Here is a 20,266-nt window from a genome sequence, read left to right on the forward strand (position 1 = left end):
GTTTCATTCTGGGACCCACATGTTGTAAAGAGAGAATTATCTCCCCTAAACTGTCCTCTCACCCCCACATGGTTCCCATAGCATGCCTTTGACCCAACAAATCAAGCAAGCTTAAGATTTTTTCTTATAAAGAATTGTATTTAAAGGATAAGTCTCTAAAGCCCTTCCTGATCACGGGGCTTAAGTTTACGTAGCATGTTTTGGGTCTATCTATTGAAAGTCTACTATTCTGAACACAAGATGTAGTACTTGGGGAAAACAAAACAAAACAAAAAAAACAATATACTAATGAAATTCACTGTGTGCTGATTATCTTATGATATTGGAATATACAGGCATAGATGAGGACTGAATCAATGAAAATACATAAAATAAAGCAATTCTGAGACCTTACAAATGACTGGGGCATCTGTCCTAGACAATTTTGGGTTAGGCGTATATGGTGGAAAGTTGATTTCATGTAGACCTGAATTTTATTTTGACTGTGCTTCTCCACTGATGAACAATTTATGTAACCTCTCTCAGCTTTGCCATACCCTTTCCTAAATGGAGATTTTAGTATCATTAGTGTTGTGTAGATGAATCAGGTTTTAGTATGACTGATGTATCATGGTGATGGATTCCTTATGCAGCTTTGAAAATTCCTTTGGTATGTAAGTGTCCTGCCCTTTGCATCCAAGGAACTGTACTGTCTAACTCACACAGATATTCCCCTGGTCTTTGGACTTCCCAGGACTTACTGAAGACTATTGACTTCTGGGTATAATGCCTCTATACGGGGTTCTCTGGTTTATCTCTGCTTTCCTTAGAGGGATCAGAACTATGTTTAAACTGGTGATAGAGGCAGAAAAATGGTGGTAATGGATTGAAGATTAAAGTGCAGTCAGGGTAGTGTCAAAATGCCAGAGGGGAGTGTCAAAATGCCAGGTAAGAGGAGGGGTCTGAACTGAAGGTTTCCAGTGAAGAGTACCAGAGAGTTACCTGGTGGAATCTTTCTTACTTGTCTGGTAAGTGGCCACTAAACATCTAAGACACCACACCCAGCCTTAATACCACTTAATCCATTTACTTTCTAGGAATAACAACCACAGTCATTAATGGTTTCCAGAAACTTAACTTTCTTGTGGAGGAAAGTGTTTATTTTACCTTATACCTCTCATCACTGAAGGAATTCACGGTGGGAGCTCAAAGTAGGAACCCGGAGGCAAGAACTGAAGTAGAGGCCATGGAGGGGTGCTGTTTACCAAATTGTTCCTCATGGCTTGTTCAGCCTGCTTTCCTATTTAATGCAGGACCACCAGCCCAGGAGGTCAATCAATCAGTAATCAGGAAAACACTTGTCAGACTTGCCTATAGGCCAGTATTATGGGGGAAATTTCCTCAATTGAGAGTCTCCCTTCCCAAATGACACTAGCTTGTATCAAGGTGGCAAAAGACTAACCAGGACAAACAAATGGCATCTAGAGGCTACAACCTCAACAGAGGGAAAATGAGCCTTTGGAGAGTCTAAATCCCTACTTTATATATGAAGTACAGACAAACTATATAGTACATGTATAGTATACATAAACATTATATACCTTAGATAAACTAGTACCGCAGATATATAAGCATTTTGTAGTATCTGTGATATTATATTTTTCCAACATAGTATTTTTATTGATTATTTGGGAATTTCACATAATACACTCTGATCACCTCACTTCCCCAGTCCTTCCAGGTACCCACACCCCCAAACTTAACTTTTAAATATATTTATGAATACACCTTGTGTATAAAGTAGAGATTTGACTGTCTAGACAGAAATATGGGCAGCATTTGTTTTCAAATATTTTAATTCATTGAATGCACAGACAACAAAGCACAGTGACAGTAACAACAATATGACCATGGATGCTTCTAATGTCACAATGAACAGATGTAAATGATTAGTGAGGGAAACTAATAACTTAAAATAGCCTTTCAAGGCCACTCTGTCACGAACCTTTTCTGTATCAACTGCTGCATTTCAAGAAGAATCTAGAACCAATGGCTCTCCTTAGGAACGACTCAAAGTGTATTCTGGACAAGTGACTCAGTTTAATGAGAACATATCATAATCTGACATGAGAGACCCCCCCCCCAGGAATACATCTTACATATCAACGGACACCACACAGATGAAGCACAAATGAAAAAATAATTAAAAGGAATTTATAAATAAGTTAAAGGTTTTAAAGTCATTTTTTCATCTCTATGTTTAGTGATATTTATTGAGGTCTACCATCTATAGCTTAGAGTAAAAAACAAAAGAAAAGCAGACACACTTTTAAAAGGAGAAAGATGTTACATGGGGAAGCCCTTTTGTTTATAATTTTATTTGTTTGCAGAACATTCATGTATTGGATAAAATGACCTCAGTGTTTGTTTGTTTTCTGTGATTTTCCTAAAGTCGCGTCTCCTTGCCGGGCCAGTACTTGGGCTGTTGCCCACGATCCCTTGCAGCACGTGCTTCCGTCCTGAAGCTTGAAGATGCCACTGCTTTGCCTCTTGTGGCTATGGAGCAGCTGTGTTTTGAAACGTACTTTTTCTTTAAAATAAAAAGCACAGCCATGCTTAGGAAAATGGACACCATACCAAGGAGGGTGGTTAGTCCCAGGTATATGTGTCTAAAAGAGGAAAGAATCTCAGTTATAATTGTTGCAGCTACTCAGCTTGAAATAAAACATAATTGAAGCTTCTAACAGTGTGGTGATGGCTCTCGCGAAGGATACAGATTTACTAGCATAGACCCGTGACTGTGAACACTGGTGAACCACCAGCAGCTCACTGCCATATCTCTTAGCATTGTTCATTAGCTACTGAAAATGATATACATTCTTATGTGAGGATTCCCTGAAGTTAGGTAGCCATCTTCCTGCTTTCTCAGGGCTGTTCCAGTTAGGCTATTGCTGTCTTAAGTATAATTTTAAAAGTGTCTCTTCCACTTTCCAAAGTTTCTAGGTTTGATTGAGTCTTGTGGTGATCCTGTGTCAAACATTCCTCCCACACATTCCAAAGAAAAGCTACAGCAAGCAATTGGAAGATGGGGTCATAATTGATAATGGAGCAGAACCGCCTGCAAATTAATGTAATGTTCAGTTTACTCTATTCCCTGAGAAGCCTTTTAATACCAGAAGAACATAGACGGACAGGCTTCAAGCTCTGTCCTGGTCATTTGGTAAATATTCTAACAGTCTCACAGTCCCTGCATCACACAACTGGCACATTGCAGTGAATATTTAGCCACAGAAAATGAGAGCATATGCCAAATCATACCCCCCTGAACCGGCCCTGGTCATGAACCAAAAACCCTTCACACATACCATCAAAGCCTATAAAACCCGTCTTATTCACATTCAACTTAGATGCTGGAGACTCAGCTTTATTTCTCTGAAACAAAGTGTTTGGCTTGTAAGCCTTTGAAGAAAAGGAAGTCCCTGCTCTTAAGCCATTGGAGTATGGCTTTCAGCAATAAGGAGAATAAAGGTCTGATGAACAGAACTGAATGATACCGTAGTGAGAAAACCACACTCTCCACCCCAGACACACTCACCCACACAGAGGAAGCCTTTTACTTTTATGCATTTCAAGTACTGGAATAATTGAACATCAGCTTGGCAATAAGAGCCGGACGGATTGAGAGCCAAATCCTGATCTTGCCCAGGGGATTAGCACTGACGTAAATGGTACAGTTTGGCTCAGTTTAAAAAAGAATAGAATTAAACCCAGAATGTGACCTACATTTAAATGCATCTGAGTATCAGGGAATGTCTTGCTATTAGTGTACACAAACTTTCAAAAATGTTACTGTATTCTAGAAATTTCCATCATTTGTCATATTGTGTTCTCATGTGAATACATGCACATGTGTGTGTGTTTGTGTGTTGTCTGAGTGTGGTGTGTGTGTATGTGTGTGTGGTGTGTGTGGTGTGTATGGTATGCATGTGTGTATGTGTGTGGTGTACGTGTGTGTGTGTGTGTGTGTGTGTGTGTGTGAGGGATGCTTACTCTGTAGCTTCAGGTTAGCTTAGGACATATACAGCCCACGTCGACCTCAAGTGAGCATTAGTTCTCTTCTATTAGCCCCCTAAATTTTGGGATTGCAGGGGTGAGGCATTTTACCTGACTCATTTTCATCATATTAAAAAAATAATTACTTGGAAAGGGGATAAATTAGAACAAAGTATAATGATACATATGTGTGAAAGCATCATAATTATATAAATTCATGAATCCTATTACTTCATATGATAACTTAAAAATTAAGTACAAAATAATGATGACATTTAAATGAAATTCAGTATTAACACTGGGAAATACATATTTTTTAAGTCAAATAGCAAATAACAGAATTGGTACATGAAACAGTTCCCAGTTTGTTTTTTTGTTTTTTTTTTTTTTGATTCATCTTAGAAACATGGAAACCACATAAGAAATTCTACATGTCAAGGATGTTGCATAGGATGTAATGCAGTAGCACCGGAATCTGGGACTGGATTGACATTGTACCTGAAAGCTTGAGAATCATACAATCTGCAGGATCCTTGGCTTCCACATTTCTTAAACCCCCATTTGAGGCATGAAGTGTCAATCAAAACACCAAAATATACAGGAGCTGGGATTCCTGCTGTAAGAAATACAAATAATTGCATCTAAGTTTTGTCATGAATGGTAACCCAGAACTACTTACCTTGAGCCCAGGAATCACTGTTTGGGAGACAAAAAGCTAGTTACTCACTGAGACCTCTTTGAGAGACCTCTTTATGGCTCAGTGCTTGGTCACAAGCACCGGACTCATACAAAAACTCTCGCTAGCTTAAATCCAGGTGTACAGCTCCTGGCACACCACACTCAATGTAAATACTCATCAATGTGAACTTCTCTTTCAACTGAATCACCAAGTGGCCAGGGCTGTGAGCTTGGATGGCATCTTTGAGCCCTTCTCTCACTTTTAATACATCCCAAATCCTGGCACATCTCGTATACTCTCCTCTCTACTGCTCCAAGGTAAAGCTTAGCAAGGATATGTGTACAGTTCACTGGCAGAGAATTTGCCTAGCATACTTTAGAGCCCTAGGTTCAATTCCCAGAAACTCTACCCCAAATAAAAGCAATAGCTAAGGGTTCTTTATAACCTATTTACTATGCAAGTAACTACACAGATAATTTCGCAAGGTATTTGTTCCAAGACCAAACACTATATTTTGGATCTTAGATTTATTGAATCTCTTTCTTGTCTTTTTTGGTTTGGTGTTTGTTTGTTTGTTTGTTGTTTCGAAATGGGGTTTCTCTGTTAACAGCCCTAGCTGTCCTGGAACTAGATCTCATAGTCCAGGCTGTTTTAAAATTTATAGAGATTTCTTCTGCCTCCTGAGTGCTGAGATTAAAGGCGTGACTACTGAATGTCTTTCAGTGTTCAAAATGCTCTGTCCTCTTGCCTAATACCCTGAGAAGCTTTCTTTGTCTGAAATAAATTTAAATTTACTTTTCTTTTCTTTTTTTTTCTTTCTTTCTTTTTTTTTGTGACAGAGTTTCTCTGTGTACCTTTGGAACCTGTCATAGACTCATTCTGTAGACCATGCTGGCCTCCAAATCACAGAGATCTTCCTACCTCTGCCTCTCAAGTGCTGGGATTAAAGATTTGCACCACCACCCTACCTCTCTGCCTCCCTACCTCCCTCTTTTTAATGCTCATATACCCGTTGTATCTCAGTTCAAATAATTCCCTTCGGAAAGGGCCATTCCAATGGCCTAAAATGTATTAATTCTGCTCACTAGCACACAGCTCAGTCCCTTTCACCAACCCTTAATGTTCTCAGAACAGCTTGTTTGTTTAATTGTGTTTTATGCTAGATCCAAACTATGCAGGCACAGGCAGTTCCTTTCTTATTCATGCTACAATGCTCATCATTTCTCAGTAACTGATTAGTGAGGGCACAATCCTATGAAGAAAAGGTAAATTCTCACAATCAAGTTTTAACAAAAGCATAATGACAGGATTAAAAGGCGTTTACAGCTTCATTTCTTTTTATGTATTGCAAAAAGTTGGCCATCCGTTTTGCACCATTGCTGTTGTTGTTTATGAGTCTCCAACATTTTTACAGCTAACAAAGGAAGGGTTTATTTTAAGCATAGAGTTCAAGGTATTTGAATAAACCATGGTAGGGAAAGCATGCCAAAATGCTTGGCCCATGCAGCAGGGGCATGCTTGGTAAATGGCTAGAGCAGGAAGCATGGAAAACTACAGTTAGAAGTTGCCAAGTTACAGACCTCAAGCCTCACCCCAGCCCTATCAGAGATTTCCTCCTCCAGCTAGGTCTCACCTCCTAAAGATACCTCAACCTTCCAAATGGTGACACCAGCTTGGAATCTGGTGGACACTCAAACAAATGAAACCTGGGGAGCATATTATTTCATATTCAAACCACAGCATATAGTTACACAAAATAGTGTGCTCTTACTACACTCATCCTAAAGCATTTATGATACCATCAAGAAAAACAGCCTTTTGATAATAAACAGGAATTATTTTTGAAATACAGCCTGCTTAAGATCTATTGAAGTTTTATGAATAGTTGTAATATAATTGATTTAATTTAGAATCATTTATAGTCATATCAGCTTCAGGCAAAACATATGCCAAAAGTGGAATAATGACATCATCTCACAGGTCACTTTTTATCAACAAATCTCTCATGAGGGATGAGGGTTAGGGCCCTCATATTTACAAAGAGAACATTATTCAGTGATAGTATACACTGAAGTCAGGTCTTTACAACAGAAAGGGCAAAATGACACACAATGTCACGTACATAGTTCTCACCTGAAATATTTCATTGACTGTTTACAAAAAACAATTAGGTAAATGCAAATGATTTCCTGGTAATCTTTTTACTATTCTATGAAGCCAGCCTTCCTGAATGCCCCCAAATCCTGAGCATTGTTTAGATCTCAATCCTGAGTTTTGTCTATCAGTGAATGGAAACCTTCCTTACGAAAGAAGGCCTAAGTACTTTGGTCCTCCATCAATAGAATCTATTCTTATGCTTATTACCAATCCCTTCTCCTTAGGCCCTTACCCTGAGTGCTGTTTATCAGCCAACAGAACTCATTCTTATAAAAAGGTCACAGGTGCTTTACTCATTTGCAAGGGAGTTTCATGTAGTCATCACTAAAGCTTTTGTTGTGGTAACTGTGGCAGTTTCCCCACTCCCAAGTTTTACTGTGTAAGTAAAATAAACCACAAGATCAGACTCGGGAAGTTTTGACCCAGAGGCTGCTAAAGTGATGCTGATCTGAGCTTCATTCTTTACCTTTCACAGACTATTTCTTTGCCATCCATGACACTTCTGGGGCCTCTGACAATAAACCACACACACACACACACACACACACACACACACTATTTTAGAAAGAGAAGAAAAAAAATGATCCCATTTTATTATACTTACCAAGAACTCTCACTGCTAAGGTGTAGATTCCCAGAGCAAAAGACTTAAGATGTGGTTGAATGCACCTAAAATAGGAAAAGCACCAGTTAGAAAATACAGCCTGAGAGACTTCTCAATAGTTGAAGCACTTGCCATACAACTGTGAAACCAGAAGTTCAGACACTCAGAACCCACATAAATGAGTGGGCCTGTTCTTTCTGCCTCAAAAGCAGAGACAGGCAATCATCAGAGCTAGCAACACGGACATAAGTTCTGCCTGAGAGATGCTGCCTCAGTGAATAAGGCAGAAGAACACTGGAAGAGCACTTGATGAGATTGCCAACATCAATCTGGGCCTGCTCATGAGTGCACACCCACACAGATGTGTCCTATACAGATGCAAACATGTACATGTGCACACACACACAGCTTTTCATACAATCTTTAATCTGTTCATGGTTATCTAATAATTATTTATTATTCTTTAATTATATTAATTTCATTTAAAGAGTGACATAAAATTTAAAATTCCCCCATTTTTAAATATATGATTTATACCAGAAATCAGTGCTTAATTTCTATTAAATCATTCTTTAAAACATATATTCTAATTAAAAGATGCAAAAGAGTGCATATTTTAGGGTCCTAAATTGTTTTAAGTCATTCACATAATATTCATGGATAAGAATCCTCATCTGATAAAAAAAAAAAAAGTAATACTTACCTTGGAAAATTCCAGTCTTAGCAAGAATATGTAAAATATTATAGCCTATAGATCAAAACGATCAATTTAAAACACTGTGTTATTAAACATATCTCTAGTTGTTTATTGCATACATTTGATGAAAGCATATTTAATGGAAGGTACATTTTATCTGTGTTATGAATACTGCCTCCAACATTAGAAGCCCCACATGGTGTTTACCGCAAACCTTCAATGATATAGGTTTTAACATTGCTCTAGATCAAGGGTTTGCAAACACGCTGAAATAAGGAAACTCTATTCAGCTACATTTTTATATAAAATCCTAAAGTGGATTCATCTGACAGTGGAATCAGGGACCAGGGAAATTATTTCAACAAGCTATCAAGAATCATGACCATGGAGAAGAATATATACTACATTTGATAGTGAAATTGTAGCAAGGAGACTCAGTACTCACCTCAGGAGTAATATATACCCAGGTATGCCACCTAGAGATAAGGTATATGACGTGATGACTGAAATCACAAGGAAATACAGAAACATTTGGGGACATTCGTTATCTTTCTGACACCTGCCCATCATGCCTGACCAGTTTCCTGACGTAGGGGCTGCAAGTCCCACACAAGTGCAGTTAGAAAACATCTGCAACACAGTAGAGAGAAGTCCAATTATTGAGGTGTATTTAATAAAATCAGAAGTTACCAATTTATTTTTAAAATACTCTGAGTAAAATATACATGTCTTACATGAGCGATGGGGGCATAATTTTTTGCTATATTAACATATATTAAGGTGAACTCTAATAGAGTATTTCATTGTTTAAATCACGAGCTACAGTCTACACATGAGTATCACTACTATTTCATGCTTTGATCATTATCATGGTCAACTTTGTGCTCAACTTCTTCCTCTCTCGCCAATCTGCTTTCCACATAGCAACCAAGTGAACGTTCAAATTCTCTCACTGACTTCAACCCGAAATTAGTATTCATTAAACATTTGTAAGGATCCCAAATCATTGTAGTGAATTATACATTCTCTATCATGTAGCTCCCAGATCTCACCCTGATCTCTTTGATCAACAATCTGCCTGATTGTCCTCTATTTTGGTTACACAATGGCTCCAACAGGGCAATTTTACAGGCATGTTTTATCCTAGAATCCCCACCCCCGCCATATAGACAAAGCTTAAACACAGAAAATTTACTCATGTCCATGGTACTGCTTCTCCCTGTCCAGGAAAGCCTGTTCTGCTTCTTTTTGACACTTAGAGATTTCATGAGAGAACTCCATGACCTCCCCTTTTAAACCACAGCCCGTCTGCCTGCCCTTGTATCCTAACTCAGTCCCTGTCACCAGTAAATGCACTTAATTTTAAATGACATCTCTATTAGAATACTGCCTCTATGAAAGGAGGACACCCTACCTTGTCACTACTACACATCCAGAGCCTAAAACTGACCTCATTTTCAGTACTTAAGAAAATAAAAACATTGAATAAATGGGCAGAATTAGAAGGTATGGAAGAATTTACATTGTCTTTTAGGGAAAATAATCTTTATGCATAAAAGTCAACTAAATCTTGAACATAAAGAAGTAATTTTTATCACTCATGGGTTATTTCTGTGCAGTTTATTTATGAATTGAGAATCTCTTGGCATTTATTATCTATTTGATATTAAAAGAGTCTTAATCCTTGACAGAAGCTCTAGTTATCTGAAAAAAAAAAACTATAACTGAGAAACTGCCTTCATAAGTTTGGGCTGTAGGCAAGTCTGTAGAGCGTTTTTGTATTTAGTGATTGATGTGGGAGGTCCCAGTCCACTGTCGTGGGTGCCATGCCTATTCAGGGGGTTCTGTATGGTATGAGAAAGAAGGATGAGCAGGCCACAGGGAGCAGGTCAGTAAGTGGTCATTATTTAGAGCCTCTGTTTCAGTTCCTGCTTCTAGGTTCCTGCCCTGGCTTCCTCAGATGATGGACCGCGATGCGGAAGCATAAGTGAAATAAACTCTTTCTTTTCCAAGTCAGGGTATTTTATCATAGCCGTGGAAATACTAACTGAGACAACAAGTTGTCATTTTCATCGCTGAAGAGTGAATTTGCAAATAATGAATGAAATAAAGTTGGAAAAATTCATATATATCTGTAGGTATATACATGCATACATATATAGTCTCATATATATATATACATATATATCTCCAGGATATATACATATATATGACTCTGGTTAAATGTTTTTAGTTCTATTCCTGATTTTGTTTTATTGTTATTTGTTCCTGTGCCTCACTATCATCTGGCATGCCCTCAGATGTGTTGGGCAAAGCATTCATAACTAGCCAACAAGTATATTTAAATATATATGTGTTTTCAGTTTTTACGAAAGGCAGTGTTAGACCTGAAATGCCAAGGTGTGATTAAAGAGGGTGTCCTTCACAACTACTTTCCGCTATGCACTGAATGCTCATCTCAGTTTACTTATTGGAATATTGAGCTCCCGTGCTATGAAACATGGAGGTAAGGGCTTTGAAAGGTTGTAAAGATAACGTTTTCAGAAATTCGTGTCCATATTAGAAAAATATCTTTTTAACATTTAAACGGGAAGCGTTCTCCTCTAGTACCAGGGATTGGGTGTCCAGTTGATGGATTTGTGAAAAAGATTGTGATAGTTTGTTTTATTGGGGTGGTCAAGGGCAGGAGAAGGGGCTAGGTGGAAGAAGTGGTCCCTGATGAGTGCCTTGGAAAGATGTAGCCTGTCTTCTGCTTCGCTTTCCCTTCAGTTCCTGTGAGGCTAATGGCCTCTATCACACAGCTGCTGCAGGGTAAACGGCAGCAGCACAGGTCCGGAAGCGGCAAGCCTAGGGTCCATGGCCAAAGATGCCGAGAATCTAAACCAGAACAACGCTTTCCTCTCTTTAAAAGCTTTCTCTTAGTTAACTGTGGGAGTGAAAAGGCTGACTACTACAGACACCTAGTCCTTTCTGCCCTCTGCCCTGAGGATGTCAGCAACCCCGTAGCCAGCCCTCACCTTGCAATGAACCCACTGGCACCTTCAGTTGGACTTCCTGTCTGTGAGGAACAAGCGCTTGCAGTTCAAGCCATCTCAAGTACATGAGTGATTTCACCTGGACAGCTGAGCGAGCTTCCTGCCTAGAGTTCTGGCTCCATTCCACTCTCCAGAAGCTCTGCAGTGCCGACTCCTGATCAAGCAGAGCTGCTTCAGAACCATTAACCTCCCTGGAATCAGTTCTGGGCTCCTGAATCCATGTCTTTTTAAATACAGACCTCATAACCTCTTATATTTGTGCTATTCCTAAAACCTCCTGTATCTACTGGCCTTAGTTCAGGAGACACAGATCCTAAAGCAGACCTTACAAGTGAAATTATATGATTGTTGGGACTTATTCTTGGCTAATGTTTTTCACAATAAAATGATAGGTGTAGACTAAACAATTATGAAAGTTGTTATACCTGCTTCATGACTAATTCTTTCCTTAACTATTTCAGCTGTAGATCAAAAAGAGTGTTTTAAATTCCCAATATTTCCATATAAATACAAGGGTTGGATCGGAACCATGGCTTCTGCCTGGGTCACCTCCCAAGACCCCAACGAAGCAACACAGGTCTACATGATAGCCAGCGAACAGGCAGATACATTAGGAGAGATTTCTTACAATGTTCTTTCCACTCTGACTGGAGGATTGACAACCAGCAAGACAAGCTGACACATATGTGATCCCATTGTCCCCACACATGGGCTCCCATTTTGACTCTGAACATTTACATCTTGAGTTGCAATCTGAAAAGAGAGCTCGTTCATGATAAGAAACAGGTTTGGTTCTGAAAAGAAACGTAACAGTATAAAATATTACCTCTTAGCAGGCAAGATCCTGATTTTAAAATGTCAATGCTCTTGAGTCATATAAATGCTGTTATATTGACAACTGTTTGTCTTTTGAATATACAATTGTTGTGTTAAAAGTTTCAGCATCTAAATATTAAATATAAGCCAACTGTTAACTGACTTTCCCTTAAGCCCCATTTTAAGAGGTTTACCAATCCTAGTCACATCCACTTCTTAGCTGAAAGGTCTTATTTAAAGTCTCCTGCTTCCAGTGTTCTGTAGTAAATTTCCGAGCAGAGGTGGTTCCCTCCATGATTTCAAGATAAAAAAGTAAAATTCAAGGCCCATTTATGACATTATACATGCTATCTTTTCAGTGGTGTGGACATCAGTATGGTAGGTGTTGGTTATAGCAATAAATGAAAGCAGCTAACAGGGAACACCCTTCTTGCTTGCACTGAACCACCATATATCTAGTTGCATATGTCTTTCCAGTAATGCACCATGAATCCTTTGTCCCTCTATTCTCCCCGTGTACAGAGGTCTTCTGCATCCTTTGTCGTCTTTGCTGACATTATTCCACATTATTCAATGAACTGCCAACTCATTTAGCCACAAAAATGTATTGCAGCACTCTGAAGTGCCAGCTTTGGGAGGATGAAAAATGTCTATAAATATTAATGAATAGTACTTATCTTCCAACTGTTGACTTTCTTGAACTTTTTTATCTTTTTCTAGTCTGTTCACAGGGCACTTACCCATGGGTGTGTCATTTTGGCTTCATGCTATGTGTTATTCTTATAGACCTTTCATAATTCAGTTTCTTTCCTCATTTTCTTTTCTTTTTTATATTTTTTTCTAATTTTATTTTATTTTGGGTTGATCTATCACCTTAATAAATTTTTATGCAGATACTTTAGCTACTTAAATGAACAAATAATATTTTGAAATATATAAAATGTGGAGGCCAGATCAGGTTGTTTATTTATTCTTATGATGCTGGTGTCAAATATAATTCTTAGCACATAGTCGAGCATGACACATAGTTTCTGGGAACTAAATCATCAAAGAAAAAAATGTCTTTTCAATTGAGTCTGGGTCTTGCTATATAACCTGGGTGGGGCTTGAACTCTCAGACCACCTGCTTCAGTCTCCCTAATGTTAATATTGAAATCATGTTAGCATTGAAATCACATTCATCAAAAGGTGGTGTTTAGAGAAAGAACCAGTGCTTTGGGCCCTTGCTTCTAATGTGTATTTCCTATGTAATTACAGCAGTAATTTCTTAACTGAGGTAACTGTCCATCTAATTGGGCTGCTTTGGATTGGGCCATCTGAAATGTCACCCCAGACAGAACAAAAGGGCATTTTCCCATTTTCCTAGGTCTCAGGAAAGTCCTCTGTAAACATTTAATCTTCTCTTCCATGAAGTGTTAACTTATGGCTAAGATAAATGGTTCCATCTGAAGCTGTAATGACAATAATATCCTTAAAAGCTCAGCATCAGTATCAGTCCGCTAAAGGTCCTGTGAGGTCAAGGTTGCAGATGATTGGACCTCCAGTAAATCTTGGTGTGATGGAGGCCACCCACTCACATGCATATTTAGGCAGGGCTCTTGTTCAAACTCACACCATTCGTTAGTGACAAAGCTAGGCACGGACCCTCCAAGGTCTGTTGCATCTAAATTCCGGTCCTCATGCCAGCATTGTTCTCCTTACTACAGAAAAGATACACCCTCAGTTGCCGTATCTCAAGCTTGTCAGTAGAGGACCTCTTGGGTGTCTGGAATCAAAATAACCATTTCAAACAAAGCAACACAGGACAATCCCAGGGGAAGCATTTTACATTGAAGTTAATTATTTTACATTACTGGGGATACGTTTACTTTGCCATCTAGGACAGACTTTAATTGCAAACTCGTCTTATGAAGGATGGGTTTGACAGTAGGGTTGTGACTTAAATTTTTAATTACAAGAAGAGTTTCAACAAACATGTTAGAGTGTTTATTCCCCAATGAAACTTTTCTTTCAGAGAGCTGTAGTAAGCAGTGGGGTGTTTTCCTAGTGGTGTTGCCTTTCTTTAATTGCTTTCAATGGCACAGCTATTCTCAAAGGTTAAATCTGCCACTGTGGAGGATGTTTGAAAAGTATGGGAGGCAATTTTGAAAGAGGAGCTTCAGAATGCATCAAACAATGGCAGCACGATTGTCATTCAGCTACAGTCTCTCAAGGTGACTCTGTTGAAGAGGCTAGTACTCAATGGTCATATTATCTTTTATTTCTTTAAAATATTTCATCTTTTATCATGGAAGTACTCATAATATGAACCTCAAAATTTTCAGCAGTTGTTTATGTATTTGCTTTTGCCTTAGAAACAGCATAACATAGAAAGAATAGTATACTGTGAGTCATGCCTATGTGCAAAGTCAAGACCTACACTTGATAGATGCTAAGTTTGGAGAGCAAATTAACTTTTAAAAACTCACTTTCCTTCTAAGAAGGTTAGCAAAACTAACTTGTATAAGAGTTTAGAGGCTATGCATTAGAAAGTGGAAGTCATATGCTTTATAAACAGAAAACTACAAATGATTCCACCATCCCGGTCTATAACAAATACAAAAGGTGCAGTCAAAAATAGCACAAGGCATCTACTCCATGTAGAGCCTTCCACTGATTCATCATTACCATTAACACTTAATGTCTATTGCTGACCACTCTTCATTCTCAAGCCCTGCTAGGCATACATTATGTTTAACTTTGCATTCACTGTTTTCATTTTAAATGAGAGATATTACATTGTGTGGTTAGTTACAAGCAGAAGGAATCATGTTGGTGAAGAAAATGGAGGCTAGAATGTAGACCCTAGGCAGATGATCAGGTAGAATACAGGAGATACAGAGGATTAAAAATGTCCTCTATAAGCTTAGGTGTTCGAATACTTGACTCTAACATTAGGTGGTGGTGTTTTGAGAGGTTGTGGAAGCTTTGGGAGGTGGGGTCTGTAGGTCACTGAGTCAGAGCCTTGTTTCCTGTCCCATCTCTGTCTCCTGGTCTGATGAGATATGAACATGTAGTTCCTATGCACTCAAAAACTCACAGGGTCACCTGCTTCTATGCCTTCCCCTCCATGATGGGCTGTATATGTCCCTTCAAATCGCAAGCCTAAATCAACACCACGTTTCTTAAAATGCTTCTTGATAGGTATTTGGTCACAGCACTGTAAACAAGAAACTAATAAATACAAGATTTGGATAGTCTGCCTTTCTACCTCTGCAGGACTTCAAGCAGTATGGTTGATTTAATCTAGATCTTCTCTGGTACATGGTAGAGGTTCAGTAACATCTGCAGTCTGGTAGATTTAATCTAGATCCTCTCTGGTACAGGGTAGAGGTTCAATAGCATCTGTAGATAAACAGTGTAGAACAACTGGAAAGATGCAGGCATTCCCTGTGGTAGAGTGGTAAGGACTCTTAAATGGGATAGTGAAGTAGGTCTTATGAGATCCAGTCTTGCATTAAGAAAGAAGCTAGAAACAACACAATCCAATCACCTACCACATATGTGATGGCATAGGCATGAGGGCAAAACCAGGAAATGTAAATTACTCACGATTTTCAGACTCATTGCAAGATGAACAGCTAAGGAAAGTTGCTGTGATTTTAACACAGCAGAGACTAGGAAAGATGGCCTAAAGACCAAACCAGTTAACTAGGAGTCCAGAGGAGAGAAAAAGCAGCTTCTTCCTCCTATTTTATGACAAGCAAGTACTAATAACTATCATGTATATGACATCACTTAGGCCTTCCAAATCTTAAAAGATAGTTATTATTCTATTTCTCAAATTAGAAAATTATAGCCAAAATCCATAAATCATCACTTCACTAAGAAGTAATGATGTGGGAGTGATTTCTTTCTAATCTGTTGCTTTCATTGGTTAATTAATAAAGAAACTGCCTTGGCCCATTTGATAAGCAAACCCTTAGGTGGGTGGAGTAGACAAAACAGAATGCTGGGAGAAAGAAGCCCAGTCAGTCGCCGTGATTCTCTCACTCCAGACAGACGCAGGTTAAGATCTTTCCTGGTAAACCAGCACGTGGTGCTACACAGAATATTAGAAATGGGTTAGATCAATATGTAAAAGCTAGCCAATAAGAGGCTGGAACTAATGGGCCAGGCAGTGTTCAAAAGAATACAATTTCTGTGTAATTATTTCGGGTGTAAAGCTAGCTGGGCCCGCTGCTCCACACAACAAAGTAAACTCTGTATTCCCATGGTTACATTGTTTCATTTGTCAGGTTCATTTTCTGGTGTTTTATTCTTTGTTTGCTTGCTTGCTTGCTTGTTTTATGTTTGTTTGTTTGTTTTTCTTGACAGGGTTTCTCTGTAGCTTTGGAGCCAGTCCTGGAACTAGCTCTTATATACCAGGATGGCCTCAGACTCATAGAGATCCACCTGCCTCTGCCTCCCAAGTGCTGGGATTAAAGGTGTGCACCACCACATCCCAGCTTCCAGTTAATTTTCTAATGAAAGATGTAGATTAAGCAATTTTTATATTTCTATAGGACATTCGAATTTATATTTGGAAGAAACTACAAACTTGGGTGACAATAATGGATTCTAAGTTTTAAGTACTGCCAGTTAGTCCATTAAAAATTTTCTTCAAATGAAAGTTATGAGGCTTAAAACATTAATCTTATTGGAGAATTCTATTGACAATTGAATTAAACAATCCCATCTCCTCATAAGACATCATGAGGGAACATACCCTTGGTAGGTCACAGTCAGTCCAGCCACACCAGGATTTTCACATCCCAGCGCAAACAGAGAGAGGAAGAGGAGGTAGCCAAAGACAGATGATCCCAAGTAGAGTTTTGTAGCTTCGAGAACTCCCAGCCTGAATTTTTTCATAACTATTCCCCCAGAGAATATTCCAAGGGCCACTGCAGGAATGTTGATAAGCCCTGAGGAATAAGAAAATATGTCATTCAGTAACTGCTTACAAGAAATCTCTGAGCATCACACATGTTCTTAGTGACAGCAAACATTCACCAATGGTTTTGATGCATTAAACTATGCTGTCCTGCCAGGTGGTGGTGGCGCACGCCTTTAATCCCAGCACTCGGGAGGCAGAGGCAGGCGGATCTCTATGAGTTCGAGGCCAGCCTGGTCTACAAGAGCTAGTTCCAGGACAGGCTCCAAAACCACAGAGAAACCCTGTCTCTAAAAAACAAAATAAATAAATAAATAAATAAATAAATAACCAAAATAAACTATGCTGTCCTTTTAAACTATAAAAAATATTGTTATTATTGGTAATCATATGCCAAGAGTTTGGGATGAGAATAAAGGTCACAGGTTAACAATAGCACAAGTGTAGTCTTGGAGTCTCACATTCCACATGACGCAATGTGAAGTTCCACTAATACTGAATGAACTGATCAAATCATGTCCTTTCTGGTAGATAAACAAAACTAATATTCTCAATCAGGTGGCAGTTGGGTAGACATTAATCTTCCTGAAAGCCATCTCTTGTATAACAGGCACATTATATACTTAATCTTTTAAGTAATCTTCATGTAATTAAAAGAAATAACCTCTCTGGTTACTCTTATATTATCTTATATTTTAAAGATGTTTCTACCATATATCAATAGATGAAAGGGCATTTAATCCATCTATTTTATTTGACTATGGGTTGTAATTTTTAATATTAAAATTGACATATTAGAATCCAGCTCTGATATAGAAGGGTCTTTCTCTATCTGTTGTTTCATAGGTTGATTAATAAAGAAAACTGCTTGACCTGATAGGTCAGAACACAGGTAGGCAGGGAAGACAGAACAGAATGCTGGAAGGAAGAAGGCAGTGAGGTAAGATGCCTCAGACAGACGTGATGAAGCTCCAGCCCAATATGGACATACACTAGAATCTTCCCGGTAAGCCACCATCTCGTGGTGCTACACAGATTATTAGATATGGGTTAAAGCAAGATATGAGAGTTAGCCAGTAAGAGACTAGAGCTAATGGACCAAGCAGTGTTGAAATGAATACAATTTGTGTGTTGTTATTTCAGGTGTCAAGCTAGCCGTGTGGGAGCTGGGCGGGATGAAAAGCAGGCCCGCAGCTCCTTCAACACAGCTCAGGCTGGAAACTAGCTCCAGGGTAGGGTCTAGGTTAGAAATAGGCTAATCTTCACAAGGACCTGAATATGAATTTATTAAAATGGAATAAAGGAGATGCTATGTTTGCTCTCCAGCTAAACTGAAGTGTGGGGGTGTAGCAGATGAAGGAGATGGAAGTGTCCTGGTACTTTGAAGGGGCAACAAACATCTAAAAGACATGTGATTGCTATTTTAAAAATAAGGAACATATTCTAGGAAGAATGTAAAGTATCTAGCTACTTGTGATCGAAATTCGTTCATTCTAACAGTTTCTCCTAATTAAAAAAAAAATGTGAAGATAGAATTAGCTCGCTCTCTCTCTTAATCTCTCTCTCTCTCTTTCTGGTGTGTGTGTGTGTGTGTGTGTGTGTGTGTGTGTGTGTGTGTGTAACCTTCCATTTTCTAGCCTATAAGTTAGCTCTGCTATGGATTCTGTGTCTATTATGTTAGTGTTAGTTCTTGTGGTCATGTGAATGAGAAGTGTTATCCATAGACTCAGACATTTGAACATTTGGTCTCCAGTTTGAGGAGCTGGTTAAAGTTATAAGGAGGTACAGCCTTGCCTGAGGAAGTACTTCACTGGAAAGAGGTTTTGAGAATTGAAAGCTTGATTCTACTTCCAGTTCTCTCTCTGCTTTGTGTTTGTATTTGAAGATGTAAGCTCTCGTCTTCCTGCCCCTGACACCATACCTGCCACTTGCTGCCATGCCACTACCCAACTAAGATAGACTCGCCCTTCTGGAATCATAAACCAAAATAAACTCTTCTATAAGTTCCCTTTTGGGATGGTATTTTATAACAACAACAGAAAAGTAAATAATGCAGCCCTATTTTTATAAACACACATTCAATAAATACAGAAAACATTGTACTCTTGAGAACATTGGGAAACCCCAGTTAGCAGTCTTCTGGACATGACAAGAGCCTGAACTTGTGAACTCATGGTTACTTGCATAAGTTCAAAGTAGCCAAAATTTCAGCATGTATGAGAGAAGGACTCAGGATTCCTAACTGAGGAGCTATTGACTGTTGGTGGGTGCTAGGGGAGGGATAATCAGTTTTCTTAAAAGTGAGGATGTTTGGGTGGACCATGCTTCAGTGGATGATCCCATATCCATGAGTGTACGGGCAGCATAAATTGTACTCAATATATATATAACATACACACTCTATCTATATATACATATAAAAATATTAAAATATTTAATATACCTATTTCAATATTCAATATTTAATATGTTCACTGAATAGTATTCATTATATATATTCCAGTGAACATATTGAATATTGAATATGGGGTTAGTGAATCTGGGGGAAGTTGCATGCAGAAATGAGGGTATCTATGTATGAACATCTCAAAGAACAGCAAAGGCCTTTCCAAACATCATGGCCAGCAGAGTAACAATCTGCAGTGGTGGCAGAGGGTGGGGGGTTGGGAATGGGAATAAGGTAGTTCAGGTCAACACAACTCAGTAACTGGTGTTAGTTCAAACACAGAGAGTCTGACCCCAAGTAGTTTATTGTAGGCATATTTAAGCACAGCATAATTTGCTGAAAAGTTTCTTGGTGATAATTAACTCACTCTCATGTACACAACAAAGCTGAAGACATGATTACATTGAAACTCTTTGTAACATATTCATGGTCTCTTCCATAAAGATGGGTTCTATAGATTAAATGAGGAAAACAAGCTCAAGATAAGAGTCTGGGGGAGGATTTGGTGTGATCTTGGCCACACAGATAGCACAAAGGTGCTATAGAAATTTGCATTGATATGGACCTTGGTTTATTGATACAAACTTTCTGCTCTTGATTAAGGTATTGTGCTTTTCCAGCTCATTTAAAGCTGTAATGGATAATTAAGAAATATAGCTCAATAGTCATCTATAATAGTCAAACCTGTAATCATGTTAGTTAGGTTTTCTAGATGTACAAAGTATATATTTCAGATAGATAGGTATTCTTCAACCACTTCAAAGAACTACAGAACATGACATTTAAAATGTTCCAAGAACTTAAGAGTTTTCATGACAGTAAGACACATCTGTTCCTGGCAGCACCAAGATACTTCAAGAGGATGATGGACATCGAAGAGGCTCCTTA

At 38.6% G+C, this 20,266-nt stretch overlaps 1 protein-coding gene across 2 annotated transcripts in view; it reads right to left on the reverse strand.

Moving 5' to 3' along the window:
- Positions 1 to 1,823: 1,823 nt before the first annotated feature.
- Positions 1,824 to 20,266, reverse strand: part of LOC130879860 (solute carrier organic anion transporter family member 1C1-like) — a 31,635-nt gene continuing 13,192 nt past the window's right edge. Inside the window, exons 7-12 of one of the 2 annotated variants that reach the window (XM_057778698.1) lie at positions 16,768 to 16,963; positions 11,833 to 11,998; positions 8,615 to 8,799; positions 7,473 to 7,537; positions 4,531 to 4,648; positions 1,824 to 2,648 (exon numbers count right to left, since the gene is read on the reverse strand). In XM_057778698.1, the coding sequence (XP_057634681.1) occupies positions 2,426 to 2,648; positions 4,531 to 4,648; positions 7,473 to 7,537; positions 8,615 to 8,799; positions 11,833 to 11,998; positions 16,768 to 16,963 (953 nt within the window). In that variant the 3' untranslated portion in view covers positions 1,824 to 2,425. The remainder of the gene's footprint in view (positions 2,649 to 4,530; positions 4,649 to 7,472; positions 7,538 to 8,614; positions 8,800 to 11,832; positions 11,999 to 16,767; positions 16,964 to 20,266) is intronic. The other variant, XM_057778703.1, reaches the window with a different exon arrangement.

This window comes from Chionomys nivalis, chromosome 1 (assembly GCF_950005125.1).
Source record: "Chionomys nivalis chromosome 1, mChiNiv1.1, whole genome shotgun sequence".
In the NCBI taxonomy this organism is placed as follows: domain Eukaryota; kingdom Metazoa; phylum Chordata; class Mammalia; order Rodentia; family Cricetidae; genus Chionomys; species Chionomys nivalis.